At 36.0% G+C, this 17,639-nt stretch overlaps 1 protein-coding gene across 3 annotated transcripts; it reads left to right on the forward strand.

Moving 5' to 3' along the window:
• The first annotated feature begins 5,912 nt into the window (after window positions 1–5,912).
• Window positions 5,913–12,769, forward strand: LOC103405391 (uncharacterized). 3 transcript variants are annotated; one of them, XM_008344388.4, is made up of 16 exons: window positions 5,913–6,362; window positions 6,432–6,704; window positions 7,218–7,397; window positions 7,528–7,663; window positions 7,788–8,122; window positions 8,656–8,785; window positions 8,928–9,056; window positions 9,176–9,220; window positions 9,742–9,821; window positions 10,125–10,221; window positions 10,331–10,420; window positions 10,766–10,819; window positions 11,593–11,658; window positions 11,780–11,927; window positions 12,043–12,160; window positions 12,303–12,769. In XM_008344388.4, exons 1-15 carry the CDS (start codon window positions 5,971–5,973, stop codon window positions 12,138–12,140), a joined length of 2,253 nt encoding a protein of 750 aa, XP_008342610.3. In that variant the 5' UTR covers window positions 5,913–5,970; the 3' UTR covers window positions 12,141–12,160; window positions 12,303–12,769. The 3 variants fall into 3 exon arrangements, 2 of the variants coding, with proteins under 2 accessions (XP_008342610.3, XP_070673447.1); XM_070817346.1 differs by having other exon boundaries at window positions 12,323–12,438; XR_011578192.1 differs by lacking the exons at window positions 12,043–12,160; window positions 12,303–12,769 and having other exon boundaries at window positions 11,545–11,658; window positions 11,780–11,905.
• The last annotated feature ends 4,870 nt before the right edge of the window (window positions 12,770–17,639 follow it).

Consider the following 17,639-nt stretch of genomic DNA (forward strand, 5'->3'; position numbering starts at 1 on the left):
ATGGGGAAGATGTGGTAGCCTTGTTTGGCAACGTCTTTTATATTCCCCTACTCGCTTGTTTGTGTTTTGTTGGTTAGGTGTTTCTGGCTTTCTTTGTTTGTGGTGGCTGTTGCCTTGGAATGAATTTTCCTTTTCTCTAAAATAATAATAATAAAAATCTTAAAATGTTTGGGGAACAATATCGAAGCTTACATGAGTTGTTTACCAATTAGAAATCAATTTTTTTGTCTGAAACTAGTACCGTACCCTATACCATGCTTAAATGATCCATGTTTAATTTGACAAAAACAATTATCCATGTTTAAGTCTTAAACTTATCTAATTATAAAATTTGGTGTTTCAAATAATACTACAAAAGTTGATGAACGCATGAGAATGTATGCTTGAATTTTTACTCTATCTTTAGGGTTGGCTCTGAGAATTTAAGGGTGCTAGGCGAGTTTCAAAGTGGGGCCCTAAAGTTCTTTGATCCCCGATTCTAAGGCTGGGCACAGGCCAGGCCCAATTTTGAAAGGACCGGACTAAACCCGGGTTTAAAAGAGACGGATCAGGCTAGGTCGGGGACAACATTTTCTAATATAGGAACCAGACTTAACCCGGCCTGGTCCACGGGTCCTTTGGTTTTTTTTTTTTTTTTTTGTGAAAAAAAACCTAAAATTTGCATAGAGAGTCATCTGAAGATTAAATCAATATACCAAATATCTGAGAGTCTGAGAGACAAGAACAATGTAATCAGCTTCATTCTTCAAAACTCAGTACAATCATAATAATCATACCTTACTCAAACAACATGACATATTATTATCATAAAGTACAAAGTTAACTTCCGTTAGTAAGTCTGATTTGAAAGGAAAGCCATAACTAATCAATTGTTGACTTGCACAATAGTGGAAACCACCACCGTTGATCTTAGTTAAAGTTAATCAAGAAAGCATTAAGTACTTACATATGTTGGGTTCCAAAGAAGAAGACTAGTACTTTCTTCCAAACAGCAGAGTAGCCCCACTTCTCTAGTTTACTTACTTGTAGCCAGAAAATCAACTTGATAATCACTCACACAAAACATAAAAAGAGACACAATTTTCTGCATTCACTGTTGGGAATCACGGAAAACAAGTCTAGTACCGAAAGCATGTGAAGAATAAAAAATCAATGCAGTGGTTGCACTTTCATAGCCACTGTGCACGAGAATCACAGGCAAATAAGATTAAGGGAGCTTCAACCCCCTGATAGGAAATAAATAAACTTTTTCCCAATCTAATTGCTGAAAAATGAAGCATCACATCGAACTCCCATTTCCACATGCATCGAAAAAGAATACGAGAATCCTAATTTCAAAAGGATAATACAGAAATCTGAGGCACCTATGCATTTCCACTTTCATTTAACACTTCAAAATACCAAGATTAAAGTAAAAAAACAAAATCCTAAACAACAGAAATTGCAAAGCCGAAATATTTACTCAATGAAATTAACCAAAGAAAGAAATTCAAAATTTCAAATCCAGAAATCCAAGCCAACACAATAACAAACTAACTAAGCTTGCAGAAAAACACAAAAACCCTAATTAGAGCATATTCCTCAACTGGGTAACCGTCTTCACTCAGCATACATCCTAAATAAATCGATAGTCGACCAAGTAAAAGAAGCAAGTAGCTATTAAATGTTGTTTATTCACTGTGGAAAATTTTCATATAGGAGTTAATCATGTAAAAGTATGAACCACAAGAAACTGAATACGTATATAGCTTTTGACCTGCATCGATTATAGCCCTTTGCCCCTCCCTCCCATAACCCCAACACCCACGAAAATGAATACCTAATACCCATTACCTAATTGGAGGGCAAATTAACATAGTAAAATCAACACCCATGAAAATTCTCGATACTCATCAATCTACAAATTCTAATTTAAAAAACCCTAAAATCTCTACACCATAAATTCACATTAATAACAAAACCCTAATTCAAAATTACCAAAATTTTAGAGGGTCATTGACGGTGATGATGGGGTAATGGTGGTCGCGACGATGGTGGTGTTGTCGAAGAGGAGAGAATCAAGGTTCTGGGACCTAAGTTCTCTGGGTCATGGGATGTCGTCGAGGAGGATGGCTGAATAGGTGGTGCCGTTGTGTTGGTCGTGGCCGAGGTGATGAGCTGGGTTCTCTGGGATGTCGTCGGAGTTGGGGGAGTGATGGATGGTGAAGAGGTGGGAGTGAGACTGATTCTGGAAACTTGGACTCGGGATGACTAGGGTAGAAATTAACGGTTCACATTGGATGATAGGTTATCATTCAATCTTGACCGTTCATTATAATTAGAAACGGGTCTGTTTGGGGCCCCCTTTTTTCTAGGGTTTAGGACTCAGCTTACCCTGTTAATGATATTGGCCCGCCCCGCTTCATTTATTTTCTAAAACATTTAGAATTGGCCCGTACCAACCCCGAACCTAGATTGCCCGCCCGACCCATGGTTCCTCTACCCGTTTGCCACCCTTACCCAATTCTTTATACATTGATGAGTGGATCAGAGTTGGAAGGTGAGATCGGCAGTGGAAGAGGAATTGGATGGATCATGTGGAACAATGGAGACAGAGACTACAGTAGAAGTTTCCAGATTATATTGTGTAGCTTTTGGGCCACATATGTTGATTGACTCATTTTGTGTTTTATTTTGTTTTTGGCCCATCTTTTGTTTGTTTATATGTTTACTTTGGGCCTTTAGTTAGCTTGTATATATGTTTTGGTTGGTTGGTAATAAAAAGTAACTTTTACCAAAAAAAAAATATATATATATACACACACACAAAATGAGGCTTTGGATACGGTCCTTATCTATGAATATTCTTTGATTGAAACCTTGTTGGTTTTTAATTTTTGATTAAGGTCCCTGAAATTAATGTAATAATTTATTTCTATGTACATTACTATATTTTTTAAATTAAAAATTAGAAATTTTAGTTGTTTATTTAAATGAGATTTTAAATAAAAAACCATAATTTGTGGGATTAAAAATATTAAAATATAAATATACTATAGTGTGTGTGTGTGTATAAACATGGGTACATTCATCAAAATTAACCAAAACATTATTGTATCAAAACATGGGTACATTCTTCAAAATCACAAAAAAAAAAAAAAAAAAAAAATTAGGCTTAATAACATTAGTAAATTTCTTTGATTAAACTTGACATGGATACATTTTAAAATCAAAGAAAAAAGAATGTACCCATATAAGTTTAAAAATGGATTAGAAAAAAATTGAATAGATTTTATATAAAAATAAAATGGTATATTTAAGAATGAGTACATTTTAAGATTAAAAAGTTTTACATGAATGGGTACATATAATTAGCATGGGTACATTTAGCAAAATAAAAAGTACAAATAAAAAACAATATATGGGTACAAATACAAATAAATTTAAAAAAAATATGGAGTAGCAAAAAGAAATTAATATATGGATACAAATTAAAACTGAAAAGAAAATTGGTACGAATTAAAAAAGAATTACAAATTAAAAACTAAAACTAAAATTATATGATAAAAAATTTAGTCATAAATATAAATATACTAATTGTAACATTTTTAACATTAAATGAATATATTTAGAAATAAAAAATATATTTTATTATTGAAATAATTAATGATGTCATTAATACCCAAGGACTTTGATCAAAAATTGAAAAAGAATAGGATTTTAATAATGGAGTAGCAAAAGGAAGGATGAGAACCTATTTTCTTCATACAAAAATTACTTAATTATTACACGTCTCACGTTTTTAGATACAAATGTACTAAATGTTTGCAGTCAAGAGTTAGTATTGAGAGTGAAGAATAATAAAACTTGATGATCAAGAGAGTAAAGAACAATACAACTTGATTGACGAGTATAATAAATTCAACAACGCCAATTGTTTGTCTTGTATTTTTTCTAAAATCAACATCACATTAATGAATCGAATATTAAAATAATCCATTGTGATAAATTATTAAAAACCTAAATATAAATTCAAAGTTTTGATTACCTTAAAGTACAATCTTCAAAACCATATGATAGTTAATTTAAACATTCAATAAAAGTGGAGAGATTGGGAAGCCAAACATTTCAACTACACAAACAAATGAACTGTGATATTTCATACTTTGTTTGTATTTATATGTTATTTACAGGATATAAAATTTTTTGAGGCCCCTCCGAAGTGGGGCGGCAGACGCCTACATGGACTACCCTCAGGGCCGGGTCTGTATCTCTTGTCCAATAAATCTTCACGTAATACTAAAGAGACTAAATTTTCAAATCAAATTTGCAAATCAAATGATTCGTCATTGATAAAAAATAAGCACGTTAATCGATACTTAATTAATAATATAAGAGGTTTTCTAACTTTAATCCTTGAAGAAGATTGAAATTTAAAATAAACTTGGTGTTAGATTACATATTGATTATAGTCCATTGGTGTGTCCTTAATTTAAAATAATTAATGTGTATTTCATTCAATGTCTCCCATTAAATATTTAAATTTATTAATATACACAGTTAAATTTATTTTTTGACCAAACAAAAGTTTTTTTAATTTATTAATTCTATTTAACATTCTTCAAACTTGAAAAACTCATTTAATGTATCTAAATGTTAGTACTGACATGTATGTACCGAAATGTATATATCCAAATATATGGACCGAAATGTATCATATTAAACTAATGTACCTAAATGTGTGTATCGAAATGTATGTACCCAAATGTATGCACCGAAATTTATTATATTAAACTAATGTACCTAACTGTGTGTATCGAAATATATTATATTGAATTAATGTACCTAAATCTTTGTATCGAAATGTATGTATTGAAATGTATATACCTAAATGTATGCACCAAAATGTATTATAACGAATTTAATGTACCTAAATGAAGAAAACAATGTGACATCTCACATCGTCCAGGGGAGTGGATCCTGTAAGCTTTATATGTATATTCTCATCTTTACCTAGCACAAGGCCTTTTGGGAGCTCACTAGCTTCGGGTTCCATAGGAACTCCGAAGTTAAGCGAGAAGAGGGCGAGGTCACTCCCATGATGGGTGACCCACTGGGAAGTTGCTCGTGAGTTTCCAGAAACAAAACCGTGAGGGTGTGCTCGGGGCCCAAAGCGGACAATATCGTGCTACGGTGGAGGTCGGGCCAGGGAAGTGGTCCCGCTCGGGCCGGGATGTGACAATTTGGTATCAGAGCCAATCCCTGGCCGGAAGTGTGCTGACGAGGACGTCGGGCCCCTAAGGGGGGTGGATTGTGACATCCCACATCGCCTAGGGGAATGGATCCTGTAAGCCTTATATGTATATTCTCATCTTTACCTACGAGGTTTTTTGAGAGCTCATTGGCTTCGGGTTCCCTAGGAACTCCGAAGTTAAGCGAGAAGAGGGCGAGAACACTCTCATGATGGGTGACCTACTGGGAAGTTACTCATGAGTTCCTATAAACAAAACCGTGAGGGTGTGCTCGGGGCCCAAATCGGACAATATCGTGCTACGACGAAGGTCGGGCCCGGGAAGTGGTCTCGCCCGAGCCGGGATGTGACAGACAAAGTATATCGAAATATATTGTAAAACAAAAGTTAGTTTATCTAAATATTTACAACAAGATATATTATGAAGAATGAAATGAAAATTATGATTATAATGACATAAAATTAGTACATTAAAATTAGAAAGAAAAAAAGAAATAATTAAAACACCAAAATATAATTAATAAATGATTAAAATTAGTTTTGATGTTACTCATGACATGAGTCATGTTTTACTTTTAGTCTAAAAATCAATCTATACCGAGGAGTAAAATGAAGATTCAGATGGGGGTATTTTTGGAAGATGGGTTGGGTACTGTTATGTATTTTCCTTATCGTATATACGTGGGGTTGGCAGTGGCACAGTGCTCTGCTGCTCTCTCGACCTCCTTTGCTTTGCGATCATGTCAGCTTCTTGGCACGCTCTCACCGGCCTCGGAGCTCTCTCCGTAACCGCAAAACAGCGCCGTCTAATTCCTTCACCACCATCAGTTGCTCACTGCTCTCTCGCCAGCTTCCAGGAACTGTCGACGGAGCCTCCGCGAATCCAAACCACCGGCGCCGCTATAAGCTTGAAAGACGCCCGCAAGACCGAGAAGCAAAACGACGTCGTTCCCGATCATAACCAAGGCGAAGAAGAAGAAGAAGACCATGGAATTTCCAAAATCCCGGTCCCCAGGCAGAAGTACATCCCCGTTCCCAAGGCCGAGCTTCTCGACGGCGTCGTTTCGAACTTGTTCAAGGACAGCAACGGCGAAGACGACGATGAATTGCAGAGCTTTCTTCTTCTCTCTTCGTAAGCCCCAATCGAACGACGTCGTTTGGGACATTTTGAACATTCAATAAAAAGCTGTTTGCTTTGCAGGTGCTTGGACTCCATTCTTCACGCCGAGCACAAGGGAATCTTGGAAGAAATGCGAGCTGATTATTTCAAATCGAATTCCGCGGAGAACAAGCAAAATGGTGATTTGGTTGATGGGCAGAGCTCGGATTCTGCTAATGGGAGTGTCATCAATGGAGTTGAGAGCATTGAGGCAAATGAGGATGAAAAAAATGAAGGTGGAAACGCAATGCCGCAGTTAGATTATGTTTTGGAGTTGCGAAAACTCTTGGGTTCTCCGGCTAAGAACGTTGAGAGGTGATCCAGTTGCTCTACAAGTCAAGTTTTCTTCTGTTTTATGATTTTATAAACAAATTTGCAATTTAGAAACTTATACAGCAGAAGTTAGGAGCTTAGAAAACCTTCAATGTTAGAGGGATAATCCTTAGTGCTGCCGGTTTATAATACATTTGCTCTAAGATCGGGTTGAAGTTGTATATGTGGGTACGTATAATGCATATGCTTGTAATTTGTTACAACGTATTCTAGTCAATTTCAATTGTATCAGCAGAGAACTCTTTATCTCATTTCATGGTATGAAATCAACTGTTATTAGGGAAATAGGACAAAGATGGTAGTTTTTCGTTGTCCATGTTGCTTTACAAGGTCAGTAACTTTTGGGGTAAAAGTTTGACAAGATTGAAAGAATGATGGTATAACCTTTAAGAGGCTGGCACAGTGTATGTTTATGTTTTATTTTACTTTTAGTTGTTGTTCAGACTCATGTATGGAAGCCCTTGACATCCTATGCAATCTTTTCTTGTGTTGTAGAGTTGCTGTTTCCACTCGTTTCCAGCGTTCTTTCATGCAACTTCTTAATGATGCTCAGTTTGAAGAACTATCCGAAAGGGATTTAATGCTGACTTCTGCATTGAACACAGATTATCTCCTTACTTTGCCCATATATGTCGACTGGAAGAAGGCATCTGAGTCCAATGCAATTATATTCAGGTGAGTATATTTTTAGGCTCAGTCCTCTGTTTTCATTTTTATATTAACCTTTGATCACTGAACAATTAATTTATATGACCATTTTTTATTTAGCCGACCACTTTCAAGTTAATGTCAATTCCTCTTTCAGGCGAGGATATGCAACAGAGAGGGAGAAGGGTCTACTACTTGTAGAAAAACTGGAGTACATACAGTCCAAAATTCTACAGGGAACCTTCTTCATCGTATCAAAACCGTTGGCGAAATTTGGGAGCTGGATAGTTGAGGTCATTGTGTTTTTCAGAACAAAGGCTGCCTTCATCCTGGGGCAGCATCCTTCAGGTTTCTGTTTCTTTTCTCAGTTTCTTTATATTTAGTTTGACATGTTTTTTCTCTCTTGCTTTATGACAGGCATTCCAAGTTGCTTGCGAAACACCAGAAGTACAAGACTTGACTAAAAGAATGAAGCTTTGGATTAAGGAATTGTCTGTTTTCCAGCAAGCATTTCGTTATAGCGAACAAACTTTTGATGATCTACTGGGAGTAGAGCAACTATCAAATAAAGACCTCCCAATTTGGCTGGCGGCACAGAGGGCAGTATCTCGTTATGAAGGACGTTTATCTTCAGTTGGACCCCGTGGAAGGCTCCTAAAGAAGTTGCTTTCATGGATTGGACTTATTTCCCCTACACCAGAAACACCATTTGAGTTGGATGGCGATACTAATGATTCTGACCCTTATGCAAGGTTTTTTCCAATACCTTTTACTTCTTCACATTTCATCATACTTTATCCATGTTTTTTCTATTTCCAGCTGTTTTCTTCTTTTCATCTAATTCAAAGAGAAAATATTGAAATTAACTAACTAAAAGAATTAACAAGTATTAATATTCTTGACCAAATGAATTCAAGCTGAACGTCATGGTGTTGATCTCTCAAAGTTTGATTTGTTTTGTGTCTTCAACTATGTATAATTGAATACTGTGTTGTAACTTGTACTAGGTCTAAGGATCCTCTTTCAGCCCAAAAACCTAAAAATTATTATACAACCAGTTATGTCACACAAGAAATGATTATAGCAGTGATTGTGCAGTAAAGATTAGTCTTGAAGAATTCACGTGGAAGTTAAACGTTACTTGATTGGCCAAAGAAACTGATTGGTGGTGTAATGTCATTTTAACAAGTGATTTTACATTTTAAACTGATTGAATTGCTTTTATATGCATCGATATTGTAGTTGGAACTTTATTGGTCAGCTAATAGTAATATTGCTTCCTCAGGCCGATCTTCTTATCAAGGATATCACTTAGTGACATATGGAGGCCTGCTACTAGGAAATACTGTGGAAATGATATTTGGAAAATGCTAAAAACTTCTGTTTCTATTCTCTTCTCACAGTCCATCCTCCAGGTATTGCTCATATATAGTTTAATTTACTTCCTTATTACCTATTTCGTATAAGCAAAGTTTCTGCGGTTATTAGTATTTCTGTTACTTGTGGATATGCATGTTACAAGGTTATGGTAATAGTATATGGTGTTTTGGAAATCAGGAGGCAGCATTTCAAGAATTAATTTTGCTTTATACCCAAGAAGTAGATGGCAGGAATGCTGACTACAATGCTACTGTTCCATCGTTGCAGTTAAAGATTTATGAGAAAATTCCCATTCCGGATCTACCAGTAAATACTTCTGTCTCAATTTTAAAGTTCATCCATTGTAATTTTCATTTCTTCTAGCATATGGTCTTGTAATTTTTTCTGTGCCTGCCTATGGTATTCTCATTTGTTTCACTTTGTAGGTTATCTTTCCCCACAAAAAGCTATCTTTCCGTATCATAGACACGGTATGTTTATCTTTGCTACATGCTAACAATTATGTAGCTTAGTGGATCCATAATTTGCTGAAGTATCTCTCCTCTCCTCACCTGATTCTGAGTACTATCATTTTATTAAATTTTGACTTCCTTTTTTATTTCTTTTTTTTTTTTCATTTTTTCCACTTGCTAGTCCTTTACTAATAATTTTGACTTATTTTTTTTACCACTCGCTAGTCCTTTACTAATAAACATTTTGAAAACTTAATGAATGTTTTTGTCAGCTTGTTTTTGGTTGCTATGACTTATCTACGCATCTTATCACATAAAGAATGCTTAAAATTATTTAGTTGGTTGTTTATGGTTTTGTCACCCTTGGAGCCAAATCCCACTTCCTTCTTGTGGAGTGTCGGTGAATTGAATTCTAGTCACTTTGGTTCTGTATAATTTGACTGATGAATTAGGAGAAAAATGAGTAGGATCTGTCTGATTATTGAACAAAGCCCTTTCAGATTTTGAGCCTCATTTCCATGTACTGTTTTAACTTGCAGGTGCGCTTGGACATCGCCTCAATACTAGGGCTTTCGGCATTCTTCATAAACTACAAATTTTTTAATGTCTTATCTTCCCCGTATGTATTCTCTTTGTTTTTAACTTTTCAAGTAGTTTGTATGGCTAGATCTCTCTCTCTCTCTCTCTCTCTCTCTCTCTTTTTATGGGTGGGTGTGTGGACATTCCCTTGTTCAAAGTACTTGTTTCCTCTTTTTGTTTTTTTGTTTACATGTTCAAGAACAATTGGTACATCATTATGTTCTATACTCTTGAAGGCTGTGCATATTTTAAAGCAGTACATTTAGGGCATTATATGCCTTTTCTTCCAAGTTAAATTTCTTTGTAATTGTCATGAACATATCCTAGTTTAATCTAATACCAGGTCAGCAATAGTTCTTGATGTGGTTGCAATCAGCGCTCTTATAATTTATGTGTCCCGTGTGGTTTTGGGATACAAACAGACGTGGGATAGGTATCAAGTGAGTCAACTATATCTTTGGTTCAAATTTGTACAGTTACATAGTTCTAAATGCTAACTCATTCTGAGGTACTTAAGTAGTGATCTACTAAAAGAGTTTTTCGTTACAGCTTCTAGTCAACACGACGCTTTATGAGAAAACCTTGGCAAGTGGATTTGGCTCAGTTCATTTTCTTCTGGATGCTTCTGAACAACAACAAGTATGAAACTATTTCAATTATTTGAGGTCGCTGGATATGTAGGGAGAAGGGTACATTAAGGCGAGAAAATAGCAGCTTAGAGATTATAAGGTTTCATTTACTGGGAATTCAATGAGTTTTACACAAGTTAGGGAGAACTTCCTAAATATCAAAAGCAAAACAATGACAATGTTAAAAACAATAAGTTGCATTCTGTAAATTAAACCAGAAAACAGCTTAAATCAGTTGCCTCATTCAGTCAGCTGCTGTACTAAATGGTTTAGTCACATGTTAGGTTAGGTCCTGCTGTTAGATTGGTATCCTGTACTTTCCCTACATGACGTCCTTTGCTATACTTTTTTGCAGTACAAGGAGGCCATTTTGGCATATGCAATCCTTCTCAAAGCAAACAAGGGGAAGGTTTGATCTCACTGCCAAACTTGAGTGCTATGCTTTCTATGCATGTTAGAATTAAATTTACTCTTCACTATGATCTTTGTTCATTAAATCGACTTCTATGCTTGCTTCTTATAAATTATCACCCTTACATATTTTTGTTGAAGGTACACTACTACTATTGTTCTCTTAAACTCATGTAGAATGAATCTATATGAACATTATATTGTTGATGAATCGGAAAAACATAGGCAGCAAAGAATAACAGCAGGCTGTAACAAGGCTTGTGAGTACACTGAGTAGCATAGCTGAATAATAAGTGAAAAAATCGGTAGTGGTATGGATAAGGAAATTAAAAGATAGCTGAGAATGATGAGCGTGTGCAGAAAGAGAACAAGGTGCTTTCTGCTTATCATGTTCATAGTCGAACATTTTGATCCTAATTGATTTTTTTTGCTGATAATGCCATTGCCGTTATAGAATGTCTGCCTAGGAGGCACATAGAGCAATGGTTTAAACTAATATGATCATTCAAGGTCTTACAAAAATTGATGTCTACAATGAAGCTAGTCTTTCTAGTTTCCACTAAAAAAAAATCTACTTGCTGACCTGCTAAGATTCATGGGGCAAAGTTCTTGTCATAATTGTGAGTTTGAGAGGGCCAGATGTATCTGTACAAGCTCTGGTTTTTGGTTTAAACATATATTTTCTTGAACTCGATCTGAAGTTTGGTATGTTTCTTGCTTTAGGCATTTCTTTAGCTGCACGAAGCACCAATATTTTTTCTATGACTGCAGCTCACGTGTTGCCAGAGTGTTGGAGACGACTGTGAAAGATTTATGTATGATGTGTTTAAACTAAAGGTAAAACACCAAAGTCCGTTACACGTCAATTTTACTTTATTGTAGGGGTGGACCGTGGAGGCAGTGCCTCCCACTGTCTGTGCTTCCAGTGATTGTTGGCTTGAACTTTAAACTCATGCAGGTTGAAATGCCAGTTGACAAGGCAGTTGCTACATTATTAAGGCTGGGGTTAGCTACAGAAACTCCTATTGACGGAAGGATTAGTTTGGAGGCCATTTCCTGTTCAAAGGCACACAATTCCCTGAAAGAGCGTTGGAATAGTTTGCTCGGTTAATATTTCTTATTGCTGGTTTGCATTCACGGGAAGCTTATAGAAATTATGTCGAGTAATTGTATAGGTTATATTACATCAAAAGGTGTAAAAGTTTCATTTCTTGTTTGAAGGTAGAAACAGGGAATGTTGTCAGGAGAAAACCAGGATCAAATATATTCAAGAGGACAGGAATTCATTACGCGTTCGAGGTTACGATGCTTGTGTATAGGAAGGAGTCCATACCTAATGGTTGGTAAAATACCTTGAAACCCTTGAGTATTGTATAGAGAATGCAATCAGAAATTTTTTTACTCACTCTCTCCCTCCTGCATGATTAAATTGCTTTACCGTATACTACTTTTGCAACATATCATATAACTTCTGGTGATAGTTGGCAGTGCTGGAATGAAGCTTCGATTGTAGGTTTTTCTTTCGCTTGCGAAACGCTTTGATCCCAGTACAAAAGGAAAACGAAATATTGTGATGGCTATGGCTCTACTACTCTCTCTCTGAGTGAAGACATTAAATTATGCGTTCCAGTTCCAGATTAGAACCAAACCCAAACATAACGTGAATGTAATGCTGTTCCTGGCGACCACAAGGTTCTACTCTACGCGATCTTTGATAGTGTGTTGGCAATGCCAATATGGTATAATATATCCGAAAGAGTCATTGAAAGATTTATTTGTCACTCCAATATTCAATAGGAGACATTACTAATTTTGTATAACTTGAAGTACAAGAAAAGTACCTTTCTTTGATTTTTTTCTTGAACAATATTCAAGCCCAATTGGTCACTTAGTACAACGATTCCTCTTCGCTTGTAAGTGAGAGGTCTTATATTCGATTCTCGACAAATGCAAGTTTGAACCACATTATTGCTAGTCCATTATGAGGCTAAGCCCACTCCGTCCTCTTAGTGTGGATAATATCGTTTGTTAATATATATATATATATATATATATATATTCAAGCCCAAACGTAGTTTATAAATAGTCAGGCCCTAACGCAAAACCTTAAATTGCTGATCATAGGCAAAAAATAGTCAGGCCCTAACGCAAAACCTTAAATTGCTGATCATAGGCAAAAAGTCGAGAAATGGGAGAAGGCTAACAGAATGTCCTTGTTGGTGATGAAGAGAACCATGGGCGAGTCAGTGAGGGGCAACATTGACATGTGACAAAGCTAAGGACTTCTTGGATGCAGTGGGGACAAAGTTTAGGGAGTCCAAGAAGGCTGAGATGGGAGATTTGATAACAACCTTGACATCTCTCAAGCTAGATGAGAACAAAAGTGTGAAGGAGCATATCCTCAAACTGGTGGAAACTGTTGCCAAGCTTAAGGACCTAGAGGTGCCAATGGATGATGCATTTGTTATGCACATGGAGCACAATTCCCTACTTCCCAAGTTTAATTGAAAGTTTCTTACAACACAAAAAAAAAAAAGAAGTGGACTATGGATGAACTGATCCCTATTTGTGCGCAAGCACGAATCAAGACGACTGAAATTTATGGTGCTATGAACTTCGTTCATGCTGATAAGGGTAAAAAGGTTGCATATCATGTTGGTAAGGTCCTTAAAACTGACTCTCCTTCTCCAACTGCAATACATGCATCCTCCTTTAATGGACATGTGACACATAAGGAGAATTTGAACTATGTAAAATGCTATTTTTGCAAGAAATATGGTCACATGAAGAAAGATTGTAATAAAATGAAGTTTTGGAAAACAAAGAAAGATAAAAATTTTGTCAATGTCTTTGTGTGTTTTGAAATTAATCTTGTTGAAGTCCCTCCAAATTCTTGGTGGTATGACACTGGTTATTCGGTTCATATCACCAATTCCTTGCAGGGGTTCACAAGAGGAACTACAACAACAAGAAATGAAGTTTTTCAAGTCTATGTTAGCAATGGAAATAAAGTGGTTGTGGAAGCAATAGGCAACCTCAAGCTAAAGCTGTCTACAGGGACGAAGCTAGAAATATGTAAGAATGGAGGCATCTTCAAACAACAAGGTACAATTAAAAAACTAAAGAATTTATTGCACAAAACACTTATATAGTAATCTATAAAGTTTTTCATACAACATCTTACAATATTCCTCAACGCGTTTTCATGTTTTGAAAGCAATGCATGACAACATCATTACCAATACCATCAAATATCTCCCTCTATAAAAATCATGTTATCATTCATCCATTGGTCTTCCATTCGATTTCTCAATCGATTTAGAAAGTTCATGGCCGAAAATGCTTTCAACGTTGGCAATAACAACTGGAAGAGTTAGTGCTAATGTCACAAGTATGTAAACTAGCTGATAAACCTTGTCTTTTTTTCCATTGGACCATTTTGTTATAGTTTAATTAGAACTGACGTTGGAATTGAAATGCATTCTATTTTTTTCATTTGTAGTTTAATTAGGGCTTGGGAATTGGAATGCAAAAGTACGTACACACACACACACAATTGAGTGGGGGCGAATGCCCCCTAGGCCCTATACAACTCCGTCCTTGCCTATCTAGTGGTTTTATTTTGGAGTTATTTTATGTTTTATATGTACCTTTTTTAAGGAGTTTAATTTCAGTTCCACAACTTGTAAAATCCGATTATGCTTTTACCGGTGATGATGAAAGTATTCGGATTTACTTGAAAAATAATCCAAAGAATGTTATGGGAGTTTGTTTTCTAATGAATGGTCTTTGGCAGTTGCTTTGCTCAGTTGCAAATGAATTGGATTGTTTTAATGTGATTTCCTCATTGTCAACGAAAATATTAAATTCAAACCAATTTTCATCAAGGCTATGGTATAAAAGACTAGGTCATACTTCTAAAGCCAGAATGGAACATTTAATAAAAGAAGATATTTTACCTAATTTGGATTTCAATGACCTAGTGAATTGCATAGGTTGTTTTAAAGGAAAATTGACAAAAATAAAGAAGGGTTCAACAAGGAGTCTAAAGCTTTTAGAGATAATCCATACCGATGTTTGTGGATCCTTTCCTACTAAAACTCTTTATGGAAATATATACTTTGTGACATTTATAGATGACTATTCACGATTTGCATATCTTTATTTGATCTCGGAAAAATCTTCAGTTTTGAATTGTTTTAAAGTTTTTAAAACTAAAGTAAAGAATGAATTAGATTTAAAAATCAAAGTGTTAAGGTCGGATAGAGGAGGAGAATATTATGGCAGGTATACTGAGGCAGGTCAAGTTAAGAGGTCATTGGCATTATTTCTGGAGCAATGTGGAATAAAAGCACAATATACAAACTCAGGCACGCCACAACAAAACGGCGTCACAGAAAGGCGAAATAGAACGCTTAATGAGATGGTTAGAAGCATGATGGCTAACTCTACACTACCACAATTCTTATGGGGTGAAGCTTTGAAAATGGCAAACCATATCTTAAATTGTGTTCCTTCCAAAGCAATGAACAAAACTTCGTTTGAACTATGGACTGGACGTAGGCCTAGCTTAAATTATTTGCATGTTTGGGGTTGTCGTGCAGAAGTAAGAATGTATAATCCCATGGAGAAAAAACTTGATCCAAGAACTATCTCGTGTAATTTTGTGGGGCTCCCTAACAAGTCTAAGGGATATAGGTTTTATTCTCCAAATCTTCCTTTCATAATTTTCGAGACTGGCTTATCAAAGTTTATTAAGGAAGATGATAATTCACTGAGTTCAAATAGGGAGAGATCAAGTTCATGGTTTGAATAAATCAGGGTGGTGTTGCCAAAAGGAAGTGTTGATGGACCATTTGGTGGTCAAGCAATTAATTTTGATGACTTACAGCGCAATCAAGAAACTCTACTAGTGCAACAAGTATTAAATGAGTTGCCATTAGAAGATGACATTCATGTAGTCAGTGATAATCAAGCAATGGAAATAACAGGTTCTTCATCGCAAGTAGAAAACATGTCACTTGAGCAATAAGACATTGTTGAGAGAAGAACGTTAACACCAAGAATAAGAAGATCAGCGGTTCCCGATGATTATTTTGTTTATTATCAAGAGATTGAGATAACTGAGGGAATGATTAAGGATCTAGCAACATTTGGTCAAGCCATGCAATCTGAACAATCAGAGTTATAGAGAAATGTCATGGTGGAAGAAATGAACTCTATGAAAGTTAATGGAGTTTGGACCCTAGTACGAGCACCAGAGAACGAAAGGGCAATAGGGTGTAAATGGATCTTCAAAAACGAAGAAGGATTCAACAGGCAAGATTGGTGGGTAAAGAATTCACTCAAGCTAAAGGGGTTGATTACAGTGAGACATTTTCTCCAGTCTCAACAAAAGACAACCTGCTAATTATCCTTGCACTGGTGGCCCACTATGATCTTGAACTTCACCAAATGGACGTCAAAACGGCCTTTCTTAATGGCGATTTGGATGAGGAAATATATATGGAGCGACCATTTGGTTTCATGAAAGAAGGAGAAGAATGAATGGTTTGCAAATTGAACAAATCCATATATGGATTAAAGCAGTCATCGAGGTAGTGGTTTCTTAAGTTCGATGAGAAAGTAACTGCTTTTGGGTTTAATGAGAATAAAATAGATAATTGTATATACTTGAAGATCTGTGGCTCAAGGTACATTTTTCTCATATTGTATATGGATGATATTCTTCTAGCAAGCAATTGTATGAACCTATTGATGGAAACAAAGGCTTTGCTATCTAAAACTTTTGAGATGAAAGACATGAGAAATGCGTTTGTTGTCATTGGGATAGAAATCATGAGATAGAGCTAAAGGGATGCTTGGACTCTCGCAGAAATCATACATAGAGAAGGTGCTTCAACGATTTAATATGCATGGGTGTTTGAATGGTGATGTGCCAATGGGGAAAGGATATAGGTTGAACAAGTTGTAGTGTCCCAAGAATGATCTCGAAAAGCAAGGTATAACAACCAAACCCTATGCATCATTGGTTGGAAGTATAATGTATGCTCAAGTTTGTACGAGACCGGACATTGCTTTTGCGATTAGTGTATTAGGAAGGTTTCAGTCAATTCCTGGGGAACAACATTGGGTTGCTGCAAAAATGTGCTGAGATACTTGTAGAGGACTAATTCATTCATGCTAACATACAAAAGGGTGCAAGACTTGGAGCTTGTGGGATACTTAAAACTCCGGCTTCGCAGGTTGCGTTGATGATAGAAGATCAACGAGTGGATTATTTTTTTTTTTTTTGCAGGAGCTGCAGAATCATGGAGAAGTGCCAAGCAAAAGGCCCTGTCTACATTGACCATGGAAGATGAATTTATAGTTTGTTTGAGGCAACTAAGAAAGGTCTATGGCTAAAAAATCTCATAACATTTATGAGAATAGTGGACACCATTCAAAGACCACTAACCATCCATTGTGACAACAAAGCAGCCTTATTCTTTCAACAAACAACAAGAAATCTGAGGCCACTTGATTGATGGATGTCAAATATTTGTCAGTGAATGAACATGTGAAGAAAGGGGAAATCAAAATTGAGCATGTTGATACAAGACTGATGCTTGCAAACCCCTTGACTAAGCCACATGTTGTGGGAATTTTCAACGATCGAGTTTCGACTATAGGAGTGCATGATGGGCTTTTCTCGGCAGAAGTGTGAGAGTAAAAGTGTAGAGTACTCACGAATTGCTGTTCAATTCAGGTTATTTCAAGTTCATCACTGACATTGCAAGTATAAGTTTTTCTTAATTATTAGCATGCTATAAAATGTC

This window comes from Malus domestica, chromosome 17 (genome assembly GCF_042453785.1).
Source record: "Malus domestica chromosome 17, GDT2T_hap1".
In the NCBI taxonomy this organism is placed as follows: Eukaryota; Viridiplantae; Streptophyta; class Magnoliopsida; order Rosales; family Rosaceae; genus Malus; species Malus domestica.

Bases quoted from the DNA above. Each gene is read 5' to 3' on its own strand.
- LOC103405391 (XM_008344388.4), top strand. From the start codon at position 5,971: ATGTCAGCTTCTTGGCACGCTCTCACCGGCCTCGGAGCTCTCTCCGTA. The intron at 8,786-8,927 runs GTATTGCTCATA...TTTGGAAATCAG, and splicing joins TCTCACAGTCCATCCTCCAG to GAGGCAGCATTTCAAGAATT. The intron at 9,057-9,175 runs GTAAATACTTCT...TTCACTTTGTAG, and splicing joins TTCCCATTCCGGATCTACCA to GTTATCTTTCCCCACAAAAA.